The following is a 24,175-nucleotide window of genomic DNA, read 5'->3' as shown; positions in this document are numbered from 1 at the left end:
TGAGAAATGTTCAACACAGTACTGCTCAGTAAAACCCTGACAGTAAAATGAGGGCTGAAAGTACTCAAGCCCGCAAAACGGGTATTCTTCATATTACAGAAGTTAACGAAAAGACCATGGCACCTTACAGTCGCATTTGCTTCATTCCTTCTCGTGTCACTGCGGGGTTTTATTGCTTTTACAGATATCATAAATCTCAGTGTTTTCCCATAAGGGAGGCTGTTTCCACTGTATTTGGGAGCAGATATAAATTATTCCAATTTACTGATAAAAGAATTCTATAGATTTATCTGCTATCAGCAACACAGCTTTTGCTGTTCTCAAAATAAACTGCGTCTTAAGTCCTGGACTTAACCACCCAGTGGCTCACACATGATTACACAGAGGACGGGATGAAGAATGTGTTAGGCAAGTGAACTCATTTCTACAGAAAACAGCCTACCCGTCTAGGACTTTTCTGTGTACAGTGAACCACTAAGACATACAAATAATTTTGTTAAAATAAGAAGAGACATAGCAGGACTCTCTATCTTACTTTTGAGGTGAATGATTCATATATGAATGTTTTGTACATTTAAATACCCTGGTAGAATATATTCTACTGAGATACCAGACATCTCAACACCTCACAACCTACAAAATTCCCCAATACATCCTTCATTCTGTCCTCTGTGTAATCACGTATGAGCCACTGGGTGGTCTAAGTCCAGGACTTAAGATGCAGTTTAATCTGAGAATAACTAAAACTCTGTTGCTGATAGTAGATAAATCTATTTCTCTGTTCTTTCTAAGATCGGCTGTAAATCATAAAATTTACTGTATCCTATATTACTTATGACTTTAATTTTTAAACAAAAAAGATAGATAAGGAATCATACTAGTCCACCCAAGTCTTATATTTCTCTGGAACAACTGCTTCTTAAAATTGGCAAGAGCTGAACATCATTACACTGACCCAGCCACTGAACAGATTTGAACTACCCCATTTGGCAAGTCTTAGCATAGTGGTGTTTCAGCTGTATCAAAGCTGTTACGCTAGCACCAAACTCAAACAGTAAGCTATCTTGGAGGGACTTAGTTATATGAAATCTAAAATCTGAATTTAAATATAAATTGGTGGGACTTTAGTGGATGTGGATGTGTGTTTGTGTCTGGGGAAGGGAGGGAGTAATAGCTGAAATGAACAAAAACCTCTAGAGCAGAACTGGAATATTTACTTAACTTGAATTCATTCAGAAACAGTCATGAAGACTATGATATCAGAGCTGGACAATAAAGGTAAGCTCCAGAAATTTTCACCATTCAAACTGAAATTCTAAACTTATTAAATTAGCAATTTCTCATCCCCCCTACCCCAAACACTGGCAGCCACTATTTCACTTTCTGTCTCTATGAATTGAATGACTCTTTCCACCGCATATCAGTGGAAAGCATTTGTCTTTCCATGACAGGCTTATTTCACCTAGTATAATGTCTTCCAGGTCCACTCATGTTATCACAAATGACAGGATTTTCTCATTTTTTTTGTGGCCGCATAACATCCCGTTATATATACTCCACAACTTGATCCACGTATCCAGGATGGATACTAGGCTGTTTCCTTGTCCTGACTATCATAAACAGTGCCGCTTCAAACATGGGAGTGCAAATAGTTTTTGAAGTTATTATTTTCATTTCCTTTGGATATCTTCACAGCAGTAAAATTGCTGGATTGTATGGTAGCTTTGTTTTAATTTTTTGAGAAGACCTCCATACTATTTTCTGTAGTGGCTATACCAGTTTACAATCCCATCAACAGGGCAGAAGGGCTTCCTTTTTTCCACATCCTTGTCAGCATTTATTGTCTCTTACCTTTTCGATGATGGGCATCCCTAATAAGCATGAGGTGATTTCTCATTGTGGTTTTGCATTTCCCTCAGATGATAAAGCGTCTGTCTACAATGTGAGAGACCTGGGTTTGATCCCTGGGTTGGGAAGATTCCCTGGAGTAGGAAATGGCAACCCACTCCAGTACTCTTGCCCTGAAAATCCCATGGACGGAGGAGCTTGGGGCAGGCTACTATCCATGGGGTCGCAAAGAGTTGGACATGACTGAGTGACTTCACTTTCATGATTAGTGGTATTGAGCATCTCCTCGTGTACCAGCTGGCCTTTTAAGTACAGTTTCTTTGGGAAAATGTCTAGTCAAGTCTTATGCCCATTTGTTAATTGGAATATTTGTTTTTTTGCTATTGGATTGCATGAGTTCTTTATATATTTTGGATATTACCCCTTATCAGAAAATATACAATATTTCCTCTCTCACAGGTTGATTTTTTTTGGGGGGTTACTTTATTTTACTTCTATCTCTTCAGAACAAGTTACTAAATAAAGTGGCTGAATCTCTGTTCTTCACTCTAGCGTCTTTGATTTTTAAAATTTATTTTTAATTGAAGTATAGTTGATTTACCTTCTTATACTTGCTTTTCCGCTTTGTTGGTTATTTCTTTTGATGTGAAGAAGCTTTTTGTTTGATGTATTCCCACTTGTTTTTCATTTTGTTGCTTGTCTTTTAGGTGTTATATCTTAAAAATCATTGCCAAGACCCATATCAAGATCTTTTTTTCATGTTTTCTTCTAGGAATTTCATGGTTTTACATTCAAGGTCTTACATTTCAATTTCAGGTCTTACATTCAAGTCTTTAACCCACTTTGACTTAATTTTTGTGAGTGGTATAAGATAGGTATCTAGTTTTATTCTTTTACATGTGAATATCCAATTTCCCCAGCAACACAGATTAGAGAGACTTTTCCCCATTGAGTATTCTTGGGTCCTTCGTAAGGTGTCAGTTGGCCGAATGCGCTTGGCTTACACGGGGGCCTCAGTCCTGGTCCACTGATCTTTTTGTTTATATGCCATCACCACACTGTCTTCATCACATTACCTTTATAAGCACAGCTTGAAATCAGGAAGTGTGATGCTGCCTGCCTGGATGGGACCCAGGGTCTGCAAGGCTCCCTGTTTGGGACCCTGAATCAGTCCAGAGTGTGCCCTGACATCCTCGTTAGGTGAACTCACTGGTTTTGCCTTGCAGATGGAGGAAGCCTGGGGCTGCGCTTGGTGTTCAGCACGACCGGAAACAGGGCTGCTGATGGGCAGCTCAGCTTCCTAGGCGTGCTGGGAAGGTTCCCTGGCTGGGTGGATGCAAGCTGCAGGTGGCAAAAAGTGGGGCTATGAATTAGTCCCCCTTCCTGAACTCAGCCAGAAGAGCAGCTCCAAGGCCACTGATGAGGTCTGTGTGTGGTCCTGACTCCAGCTGACCTGTGGCTCAAGTTCCCTGGCCAGACAGCTTTGGCTCTAGAGGCGATCGGCTCTGCTTCCCCTCTTCTCGGCTTGAGCACTGCTGGCTTATGCAACTTCCAGGAGTCCTCAGCAGCCCTTCCTGTCCGATGGGGCTGGGGCCACACTCGGCAACAGGGATGACTATGACTCCGCTCTTCTGTTTGGGCTGGAGTCAACCAGGCTCAAGGGCTGCAGAACTTCCTCATCGGGGACCTTGTTTAGGCAGACCTACACCCTGCTCAATTGCCCTGGTCAGCCCGGGGCCACTGACTTGGGTCAGCAGATGAGCACAGCTGCTGGTTGGGTTAATAATTGGTCATGCAGGTAGGAACGTGGTCTGCCAAGCCCCTCTTCCTCCCCCGCCTCAATCAGACACCCAGGACCGAGCCCCAAGGCTCCCAGGTGATTCCCAAGTGCGAGATCAGAGCAGGGACTCCTACAAAGACACGCACAGTGCCGAGTGCGGTGCGGGGTCGAGTCGGGGGCGAGGAGGGGGGCGGTTCTGGTTGGCGGCCGGTTCTCCCTTCTCATGGAGCGGGGGAACCATAGGCTCAAGGGAGACCCCTCTGCATGGTGTTGGGGGCGCTGGCCTGGGGAAGGGGCCATGTAGTCAGCACGCAGCTCTCCTCCTGCCCTTCTGGTGCCGGCTGCTTTGTCTCTGGGGTACAGGGGTGCTTCTGGCTCCCTCTGTGTTCCAGGAGTCTCTCAGGGGTGTCTTTTTTTGTTACTTGTTGTTTTTAGGAGGGGGAGTAAAGTCGGGAACAACCTGTGCTGCCATCTGGATGACGTCCTTACTTCTTTTTCATTGACGTATAGTTAATGTATAACATTATGTAAGTTACAGGTGTACAATATAGTGATTCACAATTTGAAAGGTTATACTCCATTTATAGTTATTATAAAATACTGGTTATACCCCCATGCTGTACCATGTTTCCTTGTAGCTTATTTTATACAGAGTAGTCTGTGCCTCTTAACCCTCAACTCTGCTGCCCCTCCCTGCTTCTCTCCCCACGGGTAAGTGCTAAGCGGTTTCTCTTAACCCTCAACTCTGCTGCCCCTCCCTGCTTCTCTCCCCACTGGTAAGTGCTAGGCGGTTTCTCTTTGTGAATGGTTTGTTTTGTTTTTTTTTTGGTTGTTGTTGTTATATTGACTAGTTTGCTTTATTTTTTAGATTCCACATGTAAGTGACATCACATAGCGTTCTCCTTTCTCTGTATGACTTATTTTACTGAGCACAGTACCCTCCAAGTCCTTTCAGGTTGTTGCCAATGGCAACATTTCCTTCTTTTTATGACTGAGTACTATTCCGGTGTGCATCACATCTTTGTCTGCTCATCTGTTGATGTACACTCAGGTTGTATCCGTGTCTTGACTACTGCGAGCAGTGCTGCTACGCATGGTGGGCAGCATGCATCTTTGTGAGTTCATAATTTTTCAGAACACAGAATTTTAGGTTTGATGTTTTCCTCTCGACACTTTAAATGTCTCACTATCCCCTCTGCCTACATAGTCTGAGTCAGAGGTTCTTGGGTTTGTTCCTTCAAAGGTAAGGTGCTTTTCTCATCCAGCTTCTTTCAAGACTTTTTTCCTTATCTTTGATTTTCTGCAGGATGTAAATGAAGTGCCTGGCTGTGCTTTTTTTTTTTTTTTCACAGCTGCAATTTTTTACCCTGCTTGGTTTTCTCAGTTTCCTGGATTGATGGCTTGGTGTCTGACCTTAACTTGGGGAGAATTCTCGGTCATTGCTGCTTCAAGTATTTCCTGGTCCCTCTTCCCCAGGCCTTGTGTGTGTGTCTCTCTCTCTTTCTCTCTCTCTTCTCTTTCTGGCACTCATTATGTGCATGTTTTTTAATATTTTGAAGTTCTCCCAGAGTTCTTGGATATTCTGTTCCTTCTCCTCTGCCAAGTGTTTTTTCTCTTTGCTTTTCTGTTTTTGAAGTTTTTATTGACATATTCTTAAGCTCACAGAGATTCTCTTCTCAGATGTGACCAGTCTACTAATGAGCTCATCCAAAGCATTCTTTACTTCTGTTACAGTGTTTTTGATCCCCGGCATTTCTTTTTGATTCTTCTTAGATTTCCATTTCTTTGCTCACACTGTCCATCTGTTCTGCATGCTGTCTACTGTATTCATTAGAGCCCATGGCATAGTAATTGTTGCTTTAAGTTCCTGGTCTGATGATTCCAAATTCAAGCCATGTCTGAGTCTGGTTTTGATGATGGCTCTGTCTTTCCAAACCATGCACCTTTTAGTATGGCTTATAATTTTCTCTTGAAAGTCAGAATCAATGTACTGAGTAAAAGCAACTGCTACAAACAGGGCTGTCATGGGGAAGGGAAGCATTCCACAGATCTCGGATTTGGTCTCAGTCTTTCACCAGCCTGTGCCTCTGAACTGTGAACTTCACCGTGCTTCTCGGCACCCACCCCAGCATCCCTCGGCAAACCCAGAGGGTCGGGCTTGTCTCTCTCCTTCAGTTCTGGTTTTTCAGCCTGCATTCAGGTTAGGGGTGCTGAGCCTAGCACGTCCAGCAGTCACTCAGATCCCCCTGCATTTTCCAATCGAACTTTCTAGGGTGCCCTGAACTTAGGGTTATAAAGTGGATGACTCACTTCATTTGACTCAGTGTTTTGTGTACATACTTCTCTTGCCAGAACATTGAAAACAGGAGTACGGTATGAATTAGGTCCTCCACCTTCAGCATCTAGTCATTACCATGAACATCATCCTAACTTAATTTCTTAACCCCACAACCACCCGAAATAGATACGGGTTATCAACGCAGTGAAAAATCAAGGTTCAGACAGGTCAGCCTCTCACGGGCAGGGAATGGGGGGCCTCCCTGATTAAAAAGATTTGAAAGTCTCCATCTACAGGAATGCCTGTTGAGCACAGAAAGCAGTGAGCAGCCAAGCCCTTGCTTGTCTCCAGGAGGGAGTCACTGCCAGCTCAGAAATGATTACAAGGAGCCTTTGCCTGCCAGGCAGTGTGCTAGGCAGTGAGAAGATCAGGGTGATTAAGGCCCTTTGAAGGACTCATAGTCCAGCAGGGGGAAAAATACAAATGATAATGGGTAGTAAGTTTATATAAAAAGGAGTCTTATAATACACACTTTGATAGAGGTGAGCACAAACCAGTGTAGGGCCAGCCAGAAGGGAAGAGTTCATATCAAACATGCTGCTGCTGCTGCTGCTAAGTCACTTCAGTCGTGTCCAACTCTGTGCGACCCCATAGACGTCAGCCCACCAGGCTCCCCCGTCCCTGGGATTCTCCAGGCAAGAACACTGGAGTGGGTTGCCATTTCCTTCTCCAAAACATGCTGAATAATAAGCAAAAAGAATCTGTATGGAGTCTAGTGGGGTGATGAACTGTGGTGATTATCATACAGCTCTGTAAATTTATAAAAAACCATGAAATCAGACATTTAAATGGATGAATTTTACAGTATATAAGTTATACTGGACATCAAACCAGTCAATTCTAAAGGAAATCAACCTTGAATATTCATTAGAAGGACTGACGCTGAAGCTGAAGCTCCTGTGCTTTGGCCTCCTGATGTGAAGAGCTGACTCACTGGAAGACTCTGATGCTGGGAAAGATTGAGGACAGGAAGAGAAGGCAGTGACAGAGGACGAGATGGTTGGATGCCATCACCAACACAATGGACATGAGTTTGAGCAAGCTCTGGGAGATGGTGAAGGACAGGAAAGCCTGTGTGCTACAGTCCACAGGGTCACAGAGTTAAATGTGACTGAGCGACTGTGAACAACAAAGTTATACCTCAGTAAATCCATTCCTAGAAATTGAATATAGTGGTTGAGTGCAGGCACAGAACATTAAGTTGCATATAAACTCAATACTGTGATCAAGTGATAGCTGGAAAATAAAGTGAAGAATAACATTATAAAAAATGTGCTGATGTGTCATGGGGCTTCTAACTTATATCACGTGGCACAGGCGGGTTGAGTTTAAAATGGACCTGTCTTTGTCACTGACCAAAAAAAGAAAAAAATGAAGCTCAATTTTAAAATTCTGATGAAAACAGGAAATATATTTTATTTTCTAAAATTACCTTATTCTGACAGACACCTTACCTGTAAAAAAGAGAATATGCTTTTATTAAAAATGTCAACTCCAGCATTGGCCCTTTCACACTAAAGAATGCTGCCAGATGGGAGGAGGAGGTAGGTCTTCTGAAATAAAGGCTCTGACTACATGTACAATGACTATAGCATGCTTTCCAAACTGAGAAAAAATTAACTGCAGATATTAATACAGTTAAAAAAAAACACAGTTGGAAGTATACTGGGGTCAAGATGGATGTTAGATGTTTTCAAAAGATGTGTTATGAAAATTTTAATGGGCAACTAAAAATAACTTCCTCATTACTAATCAGGCTCAGTTTTTCACCTAGGAAAATGTAGGTTTTGTGTGTATACTACCATGTACACATACAAAACGCTCAGTGGAATCCAAACAGCTATGGTCTAAAATGTCCCAGGTACAGTGTTAGCCATCATGTGCATATTCATGCAGAAATTATGTTTATTGTATTTCCTTCTAAGCAAAGGCTTAGCAATTGATATAGACGATACAAAATTCTAAATCAGCAGCATATTAGGAGAAAACTTTCCTTATATCCCAGCCTCTATAATTTTTTGTATCTCAGGGATTTAAAGTTACTTTGGAATGAGTGGGCTACTGACATTACAGCCACATTCCATTTGCTCTCCAATCTGTTTGCTCAGCATATTCTGCAGTTAAAGATAATATTTGTGAATTATATCGCTTTTATCTCATTTTTCTGGATATTAAAGCTGTTGTAACAATAAAATTCTTAAAAATTCTAAGTATCCATCTCAATCTCATCATTGAGATGCCACTTACACAGAAAGCTGACATCTTTTTTTTTTTTAACTTGTTCTTAATTTTAAAGCTAAAAGTTGGGGCGTCTCTATGGTTTTAAGTTGGGGGCGGAGAAGCTGGGAAATGATGGCTGTTGAAGAGGAAGAAGTCAAGGAGGTCTTGCAGAAATTGCAGGAACTGGTGGATCAGCTGTATTCATTTCGAGAGTGCTATTTATTAAAAAAAGAAAAAAAAAAAAAAAAGTTGGGTGACAAATGTGTCCGGTTTCCTATCTACCTGAGTCCAACATATTTGCGCTGGCTGAGAAAAATAGCTACTTACAGATTAAATGCTAAGTGTGAGCTATGATTCAGATTCTTCATAAAATGATACTTCAGAAAGTTAAGTGAGAGAACTCTCCCTAATTCTACACCCTGAAAGCTTCCTTTAAATATCAAAATCCAGGATTCCCATTCAGTATCATTTTTAGCCAACAAATTTTTAAGCAAAATCAACTCTTCAGGTCAAAATCTAATTCAAGTTAATAATCACCTTTTTATAACTAAGACATTGCTGTTTTTTTGTTCTTTATCTTATACTCAAAGCATTTTCACTGAACTTCTAAACAGGACAATCAAACCAATAACATCCTTTATACTTTTACCTAATGTTCACATAGATTACCTTCTAAATCTGTGAGCCCCACCTAATATTAACATTAGAGTTATTATTAAGATCCCAGCATGATCAGTATTCTTCCATTAGGCAGGTAAGTGTGACCAACTGAGTGATGACGGTGTCACCAAGAACTGAGTGATGACGGTGTCACCAAGAACTGAGTGATGACGGTGTCACCAAGAACTGAGTGATGACGGTGTCACCAAGAACTGAGTGATGACGGTGTCACCAAGAAAAGAAAATCCGTCACTGCTTCATCTTTTTCCTCTTCTGTTTGCCACTGAGTGATGGGACCAGATGCCATGATCTTAGATTCTGAATGTTGAATTTCAAGTCAGTTTTCTCACTCTCCTCTTTCACCTTCATCAAGAGGCTCTTTAGTTCCTCTCCACTTTCTTCCATTAAAGTGGTATCATCTGCATACCTGAGGTTGCTGGTATTTCTCACAGCAGTCTTGATTCCAGCTTGTGATTCATCCAGCCCAGCGTTTCTCACGATGTACTCTGCATATACGTGAAATAAGCAGGGTGACAATATACAGCCTTGATGTACTCCTTTCTCAATTTTGAACCAGTTTGTTGTTCCATGTTCGGTTCTAACTTGCTTCTTGATATGCAGACAGGTTTCTCAGGAGACAGTTATGGTAGTCTGGTACTCCTATCCTTTTTTTTTTTTTTAAGGGTTTTCCCCAGTTTGTTGTGATCCACACAGTCAAAGGCTTTATGGTAGTCAATGAAGCAGATGTTTTCTTGGAACTCCCTTGTTATCTGCATAATCCAGCAAATGTTGCAATTCGGTCTCTGGTTCCTCGGCCTCTTCAAAACACTGCGTGCACATGTGAAAGTTCTCGGTTCACCTACTGCTGAAGCCTAGCTTGAAGGATTTTGAGCATAACCTTACTAGCGTGTGTAATGAGCACAACTGTACAGCAGTTTGAACATTCTTTGGCACTGCCCTTCTTTTGGGACTGGAGTGAAAACTGATCTTTACTAGTCCTATGGGCACTGCTGCATTTTCCTAATTTGCTGGCATATTGAATGCAGCACTTTAACAGCATTATCTTTTAGGACTTGAAATAGCTCAGCTAGAATTCTCTCACCTCCACTAGCTTTGTTTATAGTGATGTTTCCTAAGGCCCGTTTGCCTTCATACTCCAGGATGTCAAGCTCTAGGTGAGGGACCACACTATTGTTTATCCAGGTCATTAAGACCTTTCTTGAATAGTTCTTCTGTGTATTCTTGCCACCTCTTCTTAATCTTTTCTGCTTCAGTTCAGTTCAGTTCAGTTCAGTCGCTCAGTCATGTCCGACTCTTTGTGACCCCATGAACTGCAGCACGCCAGGCCTCCCTGTCCATCACCAACTCCCGGAGTTCACCCAAAACTCGTGTCCATCGAGTCAGTGATGCCATCCAGCCATCCCATCCTCTGTCATCCCCTTCTCCTCCTGCCCCCAAATCCCTCCCAGCATCAGGGTCTTTTCCAATGAGTCAACTCTTCGCATCAGGTGGCCAAAGTACTGGAGTTTCAGCTTTAGCATGAGTCCTTCCAAAGAACACCCAGGGCTGATCTCCTTCACAATGGACTGGTTGGATCTCCTTGCAGTCCAAGGGACTCTCAAGAGTCTTCTCCAACACCACAGTTCAAAAGCATCAATTCTTCGGTGCTCAGCTTTCTTCACAGTCCAACTCTCTCGTCCACACATGACCACAGGAAAAACCATAGCCTTGACTAGACAGGCCTTTGTTGACAAAGTAATGTCTCTGCTTTTTAATATGCTATCTAGGTTGATCATAACTTTCCTTCCAAGGAGTAAGCGTCTTTTAATTTCATGGCTGTAGTCACCATCTGCAGTGATTCTGGAGCCCAGAAAAATAAAGTCTGACACTGTTTCCACTGTTTTCCCATTTCCCATGAAGTGATGGGACCAGATGCCATGATCTTCGTTTTCTGAATGTTGAGCTTTAAGCCAACTTTTTCACTCTCCTCTTTCACTTTCATCAAGAGGCTCTTTAGTTCCTCTTCACTTTCTGCCATAAGGGTGGTGTCATCTGCATATCTGAGGTTATTGATATTTCTCCTAGCAATCTTGATTCTAGCTTGTGCTTCCTCCAGCCCAGCGTTTCTCATGATGTACTCTGCACAGAAGTTAAATAAGCAGGGTGACAATATACAGCCCTGATGTACTCCTTTTCCTATTTGGAACTAGGCTGTTGTTCCATGTCCAGTTTTAACTGTTGCTTCCTGGCCTGCATATAGGTTTCTCAAGAGGCAGGTCAGGTGGTCTGGTATTTCCATCTCTTTCAGAATTTTCCACAGTTTATTGTGATCCACACAGTCAAAGGCTTTGGCATAGTCAATAAAGCAGAAATAGATGTTTTTTTGGAACTCTCTTGCTTTTTCCATGATCCAGCGGATGTTGGCAATTTGATCTCTGGTTCCTCTGCCTTTTCGAAAATCAGCTTGAACATCTGGAAGTTCATGGTTCACATATTGCTGAAACCTGGCTTGGAGAATTTTGAGCATTACTTTACTTGCTTCAGTTAAGTCCTTACTATTTCTGTCCTTTACGATGCCCATCCTTGCATGAAATATTCCCTTGATATCTCCAGTTTTCTTGAAGAGATCTCTAACCTTTTCCATTCTATTGTTAAGCTCTATTTCTTTGCATTGTTCTTTTAAGAAGCCCTTCTTATCTCTCCTTGGTATACTCTGGAACTCTGCATTCAGTTGAGTATATGTTTGCCTTTCTCCCTTGCCTTTTGCTTCACTTCTTTCCTCAGTTATTTGGAAAGCCTCCTCAGACAACCATTTTGCCTTCTTGCATTTCTTTTTCTTTGGGATGGTTTTGGTTACTGCCTCCTGTACGATGTTACTAACTTCTGTTCACAGTTCTTCAGGTGCTCTATCAGATCTAATTCCTTGAATCTATTCATCACTTTCACTGTATAATCATAAGGGATTTGATCTAGGTCATACCCAAATGGCCTAGTGATTTTCCCTCTGTTATCAATTTGAGCCTGAATTTTGCACTAAGGAGCTCATGATCTGAGCCACAGTCATCTCCAGGTCTTGTTTTTGCTGACTGTATACACCTTCTCCATCTTCGGCTGCAAAGAATATAATCAATCTGATTTTAGTATTGACCATCTGGTGATGTCCATATGTAGAGTCATCTCTTGTGTGGTTAGAAAAGGGTGCTTACTCACTTGACAAAACTGTTAGCCTTTGTCCTGCTTCATTTTGTACAAGGTCAAACTTGCCTATTATTCCAGGTATCTCTTGAGTTCCTACTTTTTCATTCCAATCCCCTATGATAAAAAGGACATCTTTTGTTGGTGTTAGTTCTAGAAGGTCTTCATATAACCATTCAACTTCAGCTTCAATGGCATCAGTGGTTGGGGCACAGAGTTGGATTACTGTGATGTTGAATGGTTTGCCTTAGAAATGAATCAAGATCATTCTGCAGTTTTGAGATTACCCCCAAGTACTGCATTTTGGACTCTTGTTGACTCTGAGAGCTGCTCCATTTCCTGTAAGGGATTTCTGCCCATAGTAGACATAATGGTCATCTGAACTAAACTCTCCCATTCCATTTTAATTCACTGATTCCTAAAGATGTCGATGTTCAATCTTGCCATCTTCTGCTTGACCACATCCAATTTAGCTTGATTCATGAACCTAACATTCCAGGTTCCTTTGAAGTATTGCTCTTTACAGCACTGGATTTTACCTTCACCACCAGATACATCCACAGCTGATTCGCTCTTTGGCCCAGTCACTTCTTTCTTATTGGGGTGTGGGTGCTAAGTCGCTTCAGTTATATCCATCTCTTGGTGATGCTATGATCTATAGCCCCCCAGGCTCCTCTATGTGGGGATTCTCCAGGGAAGAATACTAGAGTGGGCTTCCATTTTCTTCTCCAGTGGACCATGTTTCATCAGAAACATAACCAGCCCAACTTGGTGGCCCCGCACAGCATGGCTCAGCGCTTCATGGAGTTACACAAGCCCCTCTGCCACGACAAGGCTGAGATCCATGAAGAGAACACTAGCCAAACTAAAGTTCATTTAAAAAATGATAAAGAGCCCAAACAATGGCCTATTGGTATTTAAAACCACATTTCTGAAAGCTGAAGGCTTCCATAACACAGGATCCGACAGACAGAAAGGTCCGTGTGCCAGGACATCACGCGTCAGCCAGGACAATACAATATAGGAGGGTAGGCAGAAAACAATTTAATTTATAAGCGAAAACAAAGGCATTGAACTATTCTGGTAAACTGAGTTATAGAGTAGCATAAAATAGCACAGATTATCCCATGATACAAGGTTGTAAAAATGTTTATTCAGAGTTAAAGAACAGCTATACATAATGAAAGCAAGGTCAGTGCTGCTGCAACCCAGACACTGGGAGAAGCAGGAGAGTGGAGCGCCCAAAAGTATATTATTTACATTTAATTCTGCTGTGTGTTCTAACAACAAAGCTGGATTCATGAATTTTTAATGCTTCTTACAATTAAATATTGTATTTAATCCTAAATACAATAAAAGCAGTACATATGAAGGTCCAAAGTAGAAGACCATTAATTTTCCTTCTGCATGATACTGCACTTATTTTATTTTCCCTTTTCTATTAATTGCTATATTCTCTGAAGGTCCACTGGTAGCTAAATTTTAAGCAATTCTAACTTAAGTTATAAGTGCCTCTTATCCACTTCAACTCACCTTACCATCCCATTCAAATCAGAAAGAGTAACCACCCCTCATTTAAAAAAATAAGTGAACAAGTAAAAATAAATGCATGTTTGTCTATTAGGCTGTAAGACTTCTTAAGGCCAAGGAAAATGTCTTAATGCCTTTTCTTTTCTGTGAATTTCCAGCATACTGCCTGGTACAAAGAAGCTTTATGAATTAAGAACAACCTCACAAAGGAAGTGGGGAAGAAACAGTGCTTGTCCTGCAGGAGGGAGCTGAGACCTTCCGCAGGCACCTGGCTGACTGCATTCCTCACTACTGCTTTTATGTGTTTGTCCGGGTACAGTCCACCCGCTCCAGTTGCTCCCAGGTTACGTTCTTGTTAGGTAGAGAACCTCTGTCTTTTTCATATGTGTATCTACGTTTTACCACAGGGCCAGGCACAGAAACAGCTGCTTCAAAGGTTGTTTGTAGAATAGATGAATGGCCAGTAATTCTAGAAGCATTTCATGAGACTATAAATTTAACATAAATCTCTCTTAATATACATTCAGATGTGATCCCTGCCTAGCAAAGATTTGCTAAGAGTATGTGGCTGCAGACAGAAAAAGAAACGCATTTAAGTCAGTTCTAATGAGGTGGATGAACCTAGAGCCTATTAAACACAGTGAAGTAAGTCAGAAAGAGAAAAACAAATATCATGTATTAACATGGAATCTGTGTTCTACTGATGAACCTATTTGCAGGGCAGCAGTGGAGATGCAGACATAGAACGGGCTTGTGGACGCAGAGGAGGAAGGAGAGGGCGGGACGGATTGAGAGAGGAGCACTGAAACATATGCATTATTATATGTACAACAGATGGCCAGTGGGAATTTGCTGTATAATGCAGGGAGCTCAAACTGGTGCTCTGTGCCAATCTAGAAGGGTAGGAGGGGGTGGGAGGTGGGAGGGAGGTTCAAGAGGGAGGAGACATATGTATGTGCTGTGCTCAGTTGCTCAGTCGTGTACGACTCTTTGTGACCCCATGGACTGTAGCCCCCCAGGCTCCTCTGTCCATGGGATTCTCCAGGCAAGAATACTGGAGTGGATAGCCATGCCCTCCTCCAGGGGATCTTCCCAAAGCAGGGACTGAACCCAGGTCTCCCACCTTGCAGGTGGATTCTTTACCATCTGAGCCACCAGGGAAGCCCATGAATACTGGAGTGGGTAGCCTATCCCTTCTCCAGGGGATCTTTCCAACCCAGGAATTGAACCAGGGTCTTCTGTACTGCAAGCAGATTCTTCACCAGCTGAGCTACCAGGGAAGCCCAGACATACATATACCTATGGCTGATTCATGCTGATGTATGGCAGAGAATAATACAATATTATAAAGCAATTTTCTTTCAGTTAAAAAATAAATAATAATAATGAAAAAGAGTGTGTGGCTACAGAGAAGTGAGGCAGCATGGTACTGCCAAGGGGAGCCAGGATTGCTAGAAAAACACATCCTGGCTTTGTCTCTACACTAGTTCTGTGACTCTGGATTTGTTAATAAATGCTTCTTGGCTCCATTTACCTAGTACATGAAATGGGAATACTGGACTGTACTTTACAAAAAACTTTTCTTCAGTATGGATTACTTGAGAAAAGTAATATTCAGTAGAACTCTATATATTTTAAAAAGATAAAAATGGGGCTACTTTGGTTATTTGAAGTAGGTGTGATGCTTGTATGAGGTAGAAGTGGGTCCCTGTCATACTTCCCTTTCCCCTCACTCACATCACCTAGGGAGGTCACTAAGCATCTCCCTGGACCCTAACTGGAACCCAGTTAGAAACCTATGAATAAACCTACCTAAGGAAGTAAAAGACCTATAGTTGGAAAAGCGTGAGATATGGTGAAAGGAACTGAAGATGACACAAACAAATGCAAAGATACACCATGTTCTTCGCCTGGAAGGATTACTATTGTTAAAATGATCATACTACCCGAGACAATCTACAGATTCAATGTAAATCCTGTCAAAATAATAATGGCATTTTTTTTTCCCACAAAACTAGAATAAATTTTTTTTTCAGAAAAAAATAATTTTAAAGTTTATATAGAAACATGAAAGAGCCCAAACAGACAAAACAATCTTGAGAAAGAAGAACAGAACTAGGGAATCACACTTCCTGGCTTCAGACTACACTACAAAGCTACAGTAATCAAAACAGTATGGTACCGGCACAAAAACAGATACATAGATCAACGGAACACGACAGAAACCCAGAAATAAACCCACACACTCAGGGTCAGTTAATCTATGACAAAGGAGGTAAGAATATACAACAGAGAAAAGACAGTCCCTTCAATAAGTGGGGCTGTGAAAGCTGGACAGCTACATGTAAAAGAATGAAATTAGAACATTTGAACACCATATACAAAAATAAAGTCGACATTGGGATTAAAGACCTCAATGGAAGACTAGATACTATAAAACTCCTAGAAGAAAACATAGGCAGAACATTCTTTGACATAAACCATAGCAATATTTTTTTTTTGTATCCATCTCCTAAGGTCAAAGAAATAAAAGCAAAAATAAACAAGTGAAGCCTTTAAACTTAAAAGGTTTTGCATAGCAAAACAAACCACTGAGAAAACACAAAGACAACCTACTGAATGGGAGAAAATATTTGCAAATGATAAAAAAATGGACGGAAGACCCGAATAGACATTTTTCCAAAGAGAATATGCAGATGGCCAAGAGGCACATGAAAAAATGGTTAACATCACTAATCATATGGGAAATGCAAATCAAAGTCACGATGAGATATCACTTCACAGCTGTGAGAACGGTTGTTATCAAAAAGAACACAAAGAACAAATGCTGGTGAGGATGTGGAGAAAAGGGAACCCTCAGACACTGTTGGTGGGAATGTAAACTGGAGCTGCCACTGTGAGAACAGTATGGAGATTTCCAAGAAACTAAAGAACGTCCATATGATTCAGCAATCCCACTGCTGGGTAAATATCTGGGAAAAAAGCACTAATTCAAAAAGATATATGCACTCCAATGTTTCTAGCAGCATTATTTACAACTTCCAAGATGTGGAAGACACCTAAGTGTCTATCAACCAATGAATGGATAAAGAAGATGTGATGTGTATACACAGTGGAACGCTACTCAGCCACATACAGAATGAAATTTTCCATTTGCAGCGACAGGGATGGACCGCGAGGGCAGAATGCTAAGTGACAAGTCAGAGAGACGAAGACAAGGACTGTGTGACACCACTCCAATGCGGAGTCTGAAAATACAGCCAACCACTGACTACAGCAAGAAGGAAGCAGATTCACAGATGCAGAAAACAAACCAGTGGGGGAGGGAAGGCGGGAGGGACAATACACGGGGAGGAGATCAGGAGGCACAAACTACTAGGTGCAAAGTAAGCTGCATGGACATATTGTGCTCATGGGGAATACAGCCAGAACTTAATAACTATGAATGCAATATACCCTTTAAAACTTGTGAATCACTATGTTGAATACCTGTAATTTATATAATATTGGACATCAAGCATACGTCAATAAAAATAAAATAAGAGAGCACGAAGGTTCCTCCTCTGCAAGTGAATATTATCCTACAAATTCTGCAGCAGCACCCTCCCTGTAACTATTGTCTGAACTTTCACAATTGTGCAAAATCTTTCAGGAAATGCTACTTCTTGCATTGCTGTTGCTATTCTTTCTGTGGACTTCATTACATACAAGTACCAGACTCCTCAAAGCTTATCTATCAATATCCTGGTATAATTAGTGTCATAGGAAATAGGATTAGAAAATCTTTATCTATAATGATAAGAAGGAGATAGTTAGAATAAGTGTATGGTAGCCACATCATGTGTATTAGATTTTGGAAAGATTTTGGAATTTTTTACCTACTTTACTCGTATTTTCTTTCTGAATGCCATTTTTTTAAAATAAAAAGATAATTAATGTACATAGGCATAGCAAACAGTTTAAAATAAGAATAGGAGCATGCTGGTACCAAGAAAAAGACATGGAATACTCAGGGTTTATGTGTCTTATACAGAGAGGATAAGACACTGGTGGTGTAAAATGAGAACTGGCTGTGCAATTAATCCTTCTCCAGAATCACTGATGAGGCACAAAGAAAAACATTAAGAAAAAAGCACACAGTCCATTCACTAACAGGCTGACATGCAGCATACTCACACTGCCCATTCGAGCTTCTCATTCTTGATTGAGTTGTACAGAGCCTGGAAGGAGAGAAAACAAGATGGAATTACTCTCTTCATCCTGTTCTACATTTGTAATTCAGCAAATGACAAAAGCCGAAAGGCTTGACTGAGTCAGCCAGCGGCTCCCAGGACCCTCACAGGTCATCCTGTTGGTGCTGCAGAAACGAGGAAGACACAGGTGAGCTAACGACACAGGGCAGGCAGCAGTCAGAGATACACAGAGACGTCCCACGAAGCAGAACACGTCTTTCTTTTTTTTTTTTTTTATTCTATTAACATTTATTATTTTTTTATGTGATATTATACATGTTTTAATGCCATTCTACCAAATCATCCCCCTCCTCCCTCTCCCACAGAGTCCAAAAGACTGTTCTATACATCTGTGTCTCTTTTGCTGTCTCGCATGCAGGGTTGTTGTTACCATCTTTCTAAATTCCATATATATGCGTTAGTATACTGTATTGGTGTTTTTCTTTCTGGCTTACTTCACTCTGTATAATAGGCTCCAGTTTCATCCACCTCATTAGATAACTACGACACACAACACTGGGCTACGTTCTACCACAGTAAAACATAGGATGAACTAAAATTACATCACGTCGTCTGTTTTTCTTATTCAAAATATGGTCATAGAGCTTCATTATTTTGGAAACTGCAACTTCCAAACTGCCTTTGGAATGCTTGGCTACAGATTTTACGTTACTTAAGGTGCAATTCATACCTTTTCACTAATGGACTAGGTGTAACAGTTTTCATAACAACTTAATGAACAAGAGAAAAGGAAGTGAGACTGAAGCCCAATTACGGGAAACTATCTCAGAGTAATTTCAGAGTTTTTACATCGATGACTTAGGCAGCTTGTATTGGTCTCACCTCATAATTCTGCCTTACAGTTAGTGAGTGTTACCCTGATGTGTGTGAGGTGGTGGAGGGGGAGACAGAAAGTTCTCTTACAGCCTTGACAATAACAATGCCATAGACAAGACAGCATATGAGACCGCCTCACCAGGCTCCCAGCTCTGGTATCAACACATTAAACTTTTTGTAATCAAGTTGTTCCACTAAGACAACTACCCTAAGAAAAAACTGCCTCGCACCTCTAGCTTCTTAATTTTGAGTAAGATGTTTATAACGTAAGAAAACACAAGAGCATCTCTAAGACATAAAACCCAAACTGCAAACTGCACTGAAGAAAGGGTGACTGTGTGCAAACAACTGTATGAAGGAGTCGGAGCATTTTTTTTTAAGAGAGATTTGGATTTATTAGACTCATCTCATCTACTTTAAGATGGGAAAAGCAGGATGAGAGGCTATCAAACAACTCATCTTCCAAATGAGGAAACGGCAGGGTCAGAATGCTCCCCGGGTAGCAGAGCAGAGCAGAACTGCCTTGTGGACCATTTTCTGCCTTTAACACGTCTGGCCTAAGTGGGAGAGGCAGTCTACGTGTGTGTAATCAGAAAGACTGCACACAGGTAGTAAAGCCCCTTTCTAGCAAAACTCGCTGCAATTGAGGACATAGATGCTTGGTTACAGATTTTATGTTACTTAAGACGCAATACATGCATCTTTAGCCACGTCTTGATGGACTCCACGGGATTTCTTCAGTGTGGCTATAGTAGTCAGTTTAACTACTGGGTAGCTAATAAAATGTAGGACACATTTCATCATTATCAGGACATCAAATACAGAAATTATCATGTCATCAAATATAGAAATGGTAAAACAGCAAAAGAAAATAAGGGGTAAATCAAGACACGGAGACTGTATTGTAAATTGAATGCTCTTTTCGAAGAACTCAAATTTACTGAAGAAGTAGGACAACCTATTATATAGTTAATGTCTCTTGAGGCTGCACGTACAGAAGTTCAGGGTCAATGTCTGGCTCCAGCCTCAGGAGACTCTTGCTGTAAGTGTTTTTAAGTGGATTCTACTACTTGTAAGAGCCGCCTTGAACCCACAATAGTGGGTTTTTGAGAAGAGACAGATCATTAATGGTTCTTTATATACTAACACACACAATACTAACCAGAGAAATTTAACAATTGTTAAAGATAAAAAACTATTCATAAAGGTAGAAAATGATATCTAGGCAACTAGAAAATGTCAAATAAATTCAATTCTGCTCTAGATCAACTTTTTCAAGTGTTTTGCTCTTGAGAATATTTTGCTTGAAGAGATAACTCAGTTTCAAATTGGAATATTCTTGTTACTCTGTCAGCTGTACATCACACAACAAAAATTTATTATAGAGGATCTTGTAAAATTCAACAAACCTGTTATACCAGAAGCCAAAGTCCTCTTTGTATGTGAATATGTGTCTGTGTATGTATGTATGTGTGTGTGTGTATATATATATATATATATATTGCAACAAATCTAATCCTTATCCTTTTCAATGACAAATTTACAAAGGGATTTTCCTGAATCTTTTTAATGCTTTACAACAAATGATTACTAAAGGAAAATCTGTTTTGAAAATGCATCCAACACTCACATACCCTGATCAAACTTTATTATCACCAAAGCAGGGGGAATGCAGCCAAAGATAATTCTAAACATGCACACCTCCCACAAGATTTGATGAGCAGCTCTGGAGGTGTACTAAACCAAACCTGAGAGCGAATGAAGACGCAACTTCTAATTATCATTTATGCGACACAATCCTCCAAACCCTTACATACATACATACATATACACACACATACACATGTATTTTTTCATTTCATTCATTATGAGGGTAGAATTGGTCAATAAGGTGTCATGAGTATTTACACAGAGCACATTCCTCCTAAAATGTCTTTTCTACGCCTTAAGATTACCTTCCACTTGACTGTCTGCTGTGTCTTTTTATTTTCTTAAATTTAACTTTTATTTTATCTTGGAATATAGTTAGTGTACAATATTGTGTTATTTTCATGTGTACAGCAAAGTGTTTCAATTATATATATGGCTGCTGTGTCTTATGTAAGGTTGAATAACATTATTCAAAGTATAAATGCATTTAAATACAAAACAGCCACTATGTTCCATTTTTTTAAATCAAGGCATAATTGCCAAACCTAGAAAGCATATTAAAAAGCAGAGACATCACTCTGCTGACAAAGGTCTGTATAGTCAAAGCTATGGTTTTTCCAGTAGTCATGTACAGATGTGAGAGATGGACCATAGGGAAAGCTGAGTGCCAAAGAATTGATGCTTTCGAATTGTGGTGTTCGAGAAGACATTTGAGAGTCTGCTGGACTGCAAGGAGATAAAATCAGTCCGTCCTAAAGGAAGTCAGTCCTGAATATTCATTGGAAGGACTGATGCTGAAGTTGAAGCTCTGATACTTTGGCCAACTGATGCGAAGAGCCAACTCACTGGAAAAGACCCTGATGCTGGGGAAGATTGAAGGCAAAAGGATAAGGGGGCAGCAGAGGATGAGATGGTCAGGTAGCATCACCATCTCAACAGACACGAATCTGAGCAAACTCTGGGAGATAATGGAGAAGAGAGGAGTTGGGTGTGCTACAGTCCATGGGGTCACAGAGTCGGAAATGACAGTGATTGAACAACAACATAATTGACATACAACATTAGGTTCAAATATACAACATAATGATTTATTATTTGTAATAAACTCCCTGGTGAGCAAAAATTTCAGTAGAAATAATTTCCCCCTGTTAATACTGTAAACATATCCCTCAACAAAAAACAGCCATATATGACAATCTCACAGCTAATACCCATAGTGGTTGCAACAATTTACATTAGAAAACTGAAAGCTTTTGTTCTAATATCAGGAACAAAACAAGGGTGTCCACTCTTACTGTTTTTATTCAACATCATATTGGAATTCCTGGCCAGAGAAATTAGCCAAGAGAAGGAAATAACAGGAATTTAAACTGGAAAAGATGTAAAACTGTCACTACTTGGAGATAACATGATATTATATATAGAAAACCTTAGACTCTACAAAAAAAAAAAACTAGTTAAATTTTTAAAACTAGCTTAAAAATTCAATAAAGTTGCAGGATATAAAATCAATATACAAAAATCTGTTCATTTATAAACACTAATAATGAACTATCAGAAAGAAAAATGAAGAAAGCATGACATTTATAATGTCGTCTTTAAGAATAAAATGTCTAGGAATACATTTAATGAAGGAAGTGAAAAACCTGTATTATAAGAAACTCATGAAAAGAATGGAAGATGACCAAATAAACTGAAAGACTTTCTATATTCGTGGATTAGAAGAATGAATATCATTAAAGTGTGATATAAAACCCAAAGCAACCTACAGATTCAATGTACTACCTATCAAAATTCCAGTGGCATTTTTCACAGAAATAGAATAAACAATCCTCGACTTTGTGTGGAACTGCAGAAGACCCCAAGTAGCAAAAGCAATTTTGAGAAAGGACAAAAAAGCCAGAGGCATTACGCTCCCTGATTTCAAAGTATATTACAAAGCTATAGTAATTAAAACCGTATGACAGTGACACAAAAACAGACATCCTGATTAATGGAACAGGACAGAGAGCCAGAGTAAGCCCACACACGTACGGCCAACTGACTTGTGACAAAGGAGCCTTGACTATACAGCGGGGCAAGGACAGTCTCTTCAATAAATGGTGTAAGGACAACTGAACAGCCACATGCAGAAGAATGGACCTGGACAATGATTTACACCAGACGCAACATTTAACTCCAAGTGGATTAAAGATCTGAATGTAAGACCTAAAACCATAACACTCCTAGAAGAAAACATAGGCAGTAACTCCTTGATGTTGGTCTTGGTGATGATTTTTTAGATTTGACACTAAAAGTAAAGGCAACAAAAGCAAAAGCAAATCAGTGAGATTGCTGAAACCAAAAAGCTTCTGCACAGAAAAGGAAATCATCAAAATGAAAAAGCGATGCACCGAATGGGAGAAAATACCTGCCAACCATATGTCCAATGAGGAGTCAGTATCTAAAATATACCGTGAATTCACACAACTCAATCACAAAGAAACAAAGAATTCAATTAAAATATGGGCAGGGAATCCGAATAGACTTTTTTTTTTCAAAGAGGACACAGAGATGACCAACAGGCAAACGAAAATCTAAAAAAATGAAAATATACTCAGTATCACTAATCTTCAAGGAAATGTAAATCAGAACCAGAGTGAGACATCACTTGAGACCTGTCAGAATGGCTATTATCAAAAGAAAAGAAATAAGTGGTGGCAGAGATGTGGAGAAAGGGAACCCTTGTGCCCTGCTGGTGGGAATGCTAACTGACGCAGCCACTACGGAAAACAGTATGGAGTTCCTGAGAAAAATTAAAACTAGAACTCTCAGATGATCCTGCAATTCCATGTCTGGGTATTTATTGAAGGAAACAAAAACACTAATTATAACATATATTGAAAAGACGCATGGACCCCTATGTGTACTGCAGCATTATTTATAATATTTATAATACTGAAGACACAGAAACAATGCATATGCCCATGAATGGATAAAAACTACTCTCTCTCTCTCCCCATGTGTGTGTGTGTGTGTGTGTGTGCGCGCACGTGCGCATGTGCACACGTGTGTGGTCAGCCATGTCTGACTCTTTATGACCCCATGGACTGTAGTCTGCCAGGCTCCTCTGTCCATGGAATTTTCCAGCCAAGAATACTGGAGTGAGTTGCCATTTCCAACAGGGATTGAACCCATTTCTCCTGTGTCTCCTGTGATGGCAGATGGATTCTTTACCACTGAGTCACCTGGAAAACCATACACACACGCACACACCAGAAAATAATTCACCCATAAAAAATGAAATCTCACCATGTGCAACAAGATGGATGAACTTTCTGCATATTATTCTAAGTGAAATGAATCAGAAGGATGAATACCATGTGATATCATATCATGGAAACTGAAACAAAACAAAACCACACAAAACCACAAGTTCTTACAGAAAAAAGATAAGTAGGATTGGCCAAAGGGTGCGTAGGGACTGGGGACTGGGAGAAATGAGCAAAGGGGGCTGAAAGGTACAACCTTCCAGCCCTAACATAAATGTCATGGGGAGGTATGTGCCACATGGTGACTAGAGTTAATGATACTGTATTGCATATTCGAAAGCTTGCTAACAGAGTAGATTTTATAAGTCCTCATTGCAAGAAAAAAAATATTTTATAGACTAAGGTGATAGGTTTTTAACTAGAGTTATAACAGGGATCATTTCACGATGCATGTAAAGACCAAATCATTGTAGTTCTGAAACTAATGTAATATTATATGTCAGTCACACCTCAATTTAACAAAAAAACCTGTGAATATATCCTAATGAGTTAATTTGAATATCAAATCTAAACGCTGGTCCAATATCAAAACCTGACTAAGCCTCATCAGTAAGCAGGTCACATGGACGAGTGC

At 40.3% G+C, this 24,175-nt stretch overlaps 1 protein-coding gene across 17 annotated transcripts in view; it reads right to left on the bottom strand.

Annotated features, from left to right (window-relative positions):
- PSD3 (pleckstrin and Sec7 domain containing 3) overlaps positions 1 to 24,175 on the bottom strand; it is a 607,319-nt gene that overhangs the window by 114,925 nt on the left and 468,219 nt on the right. For 14 of the 17 annotated variants that reach the window (XR_015156255.1, XR_015156254.1, XR_015156252.1 and 11 more), the window contains one exon: positions 17,748 to 17,791. Coding sequence is in view for 12 of the 17 variants with exons in the window: in XM_086380548.1 (XP_086236674.1) it covers positions 17,748 to 17,791 (44 nt within the window). In the remaining 5 variants the exon portion in view is untranslated. Of the gene's footprint in view, positions 1 to 7,348; positions 8,402 to 17,747; positions 17,792 to 24,175 lie in introns of those variants that run through there. The other 3 variants (XR_015156256.1, XM_086380553.1, XM_086380556.1) reach the window with 1 other exon arrangement.

The sequence above is a fragment of the Bos grunniens genome, chromosome 27, assembly GCF_055505025.1.
Source record: "Bos grunniens cultivar Pamir isolate PY7600 chromosome 27, Bosgru_T2T1.0, whole genome shotgun sequence".
NCBI classification, from domain to species: Eukaryota; Metazoa; Chordata; class Mammalia; order Artiodactyla; family Bovidae; genus Bos; species Bos grunniens.
The sequence above is the reverse complement of the archived record's forward strand: the minus strand, read 5'-3'. Positions and strand labels throughout refer to the sequence as shown.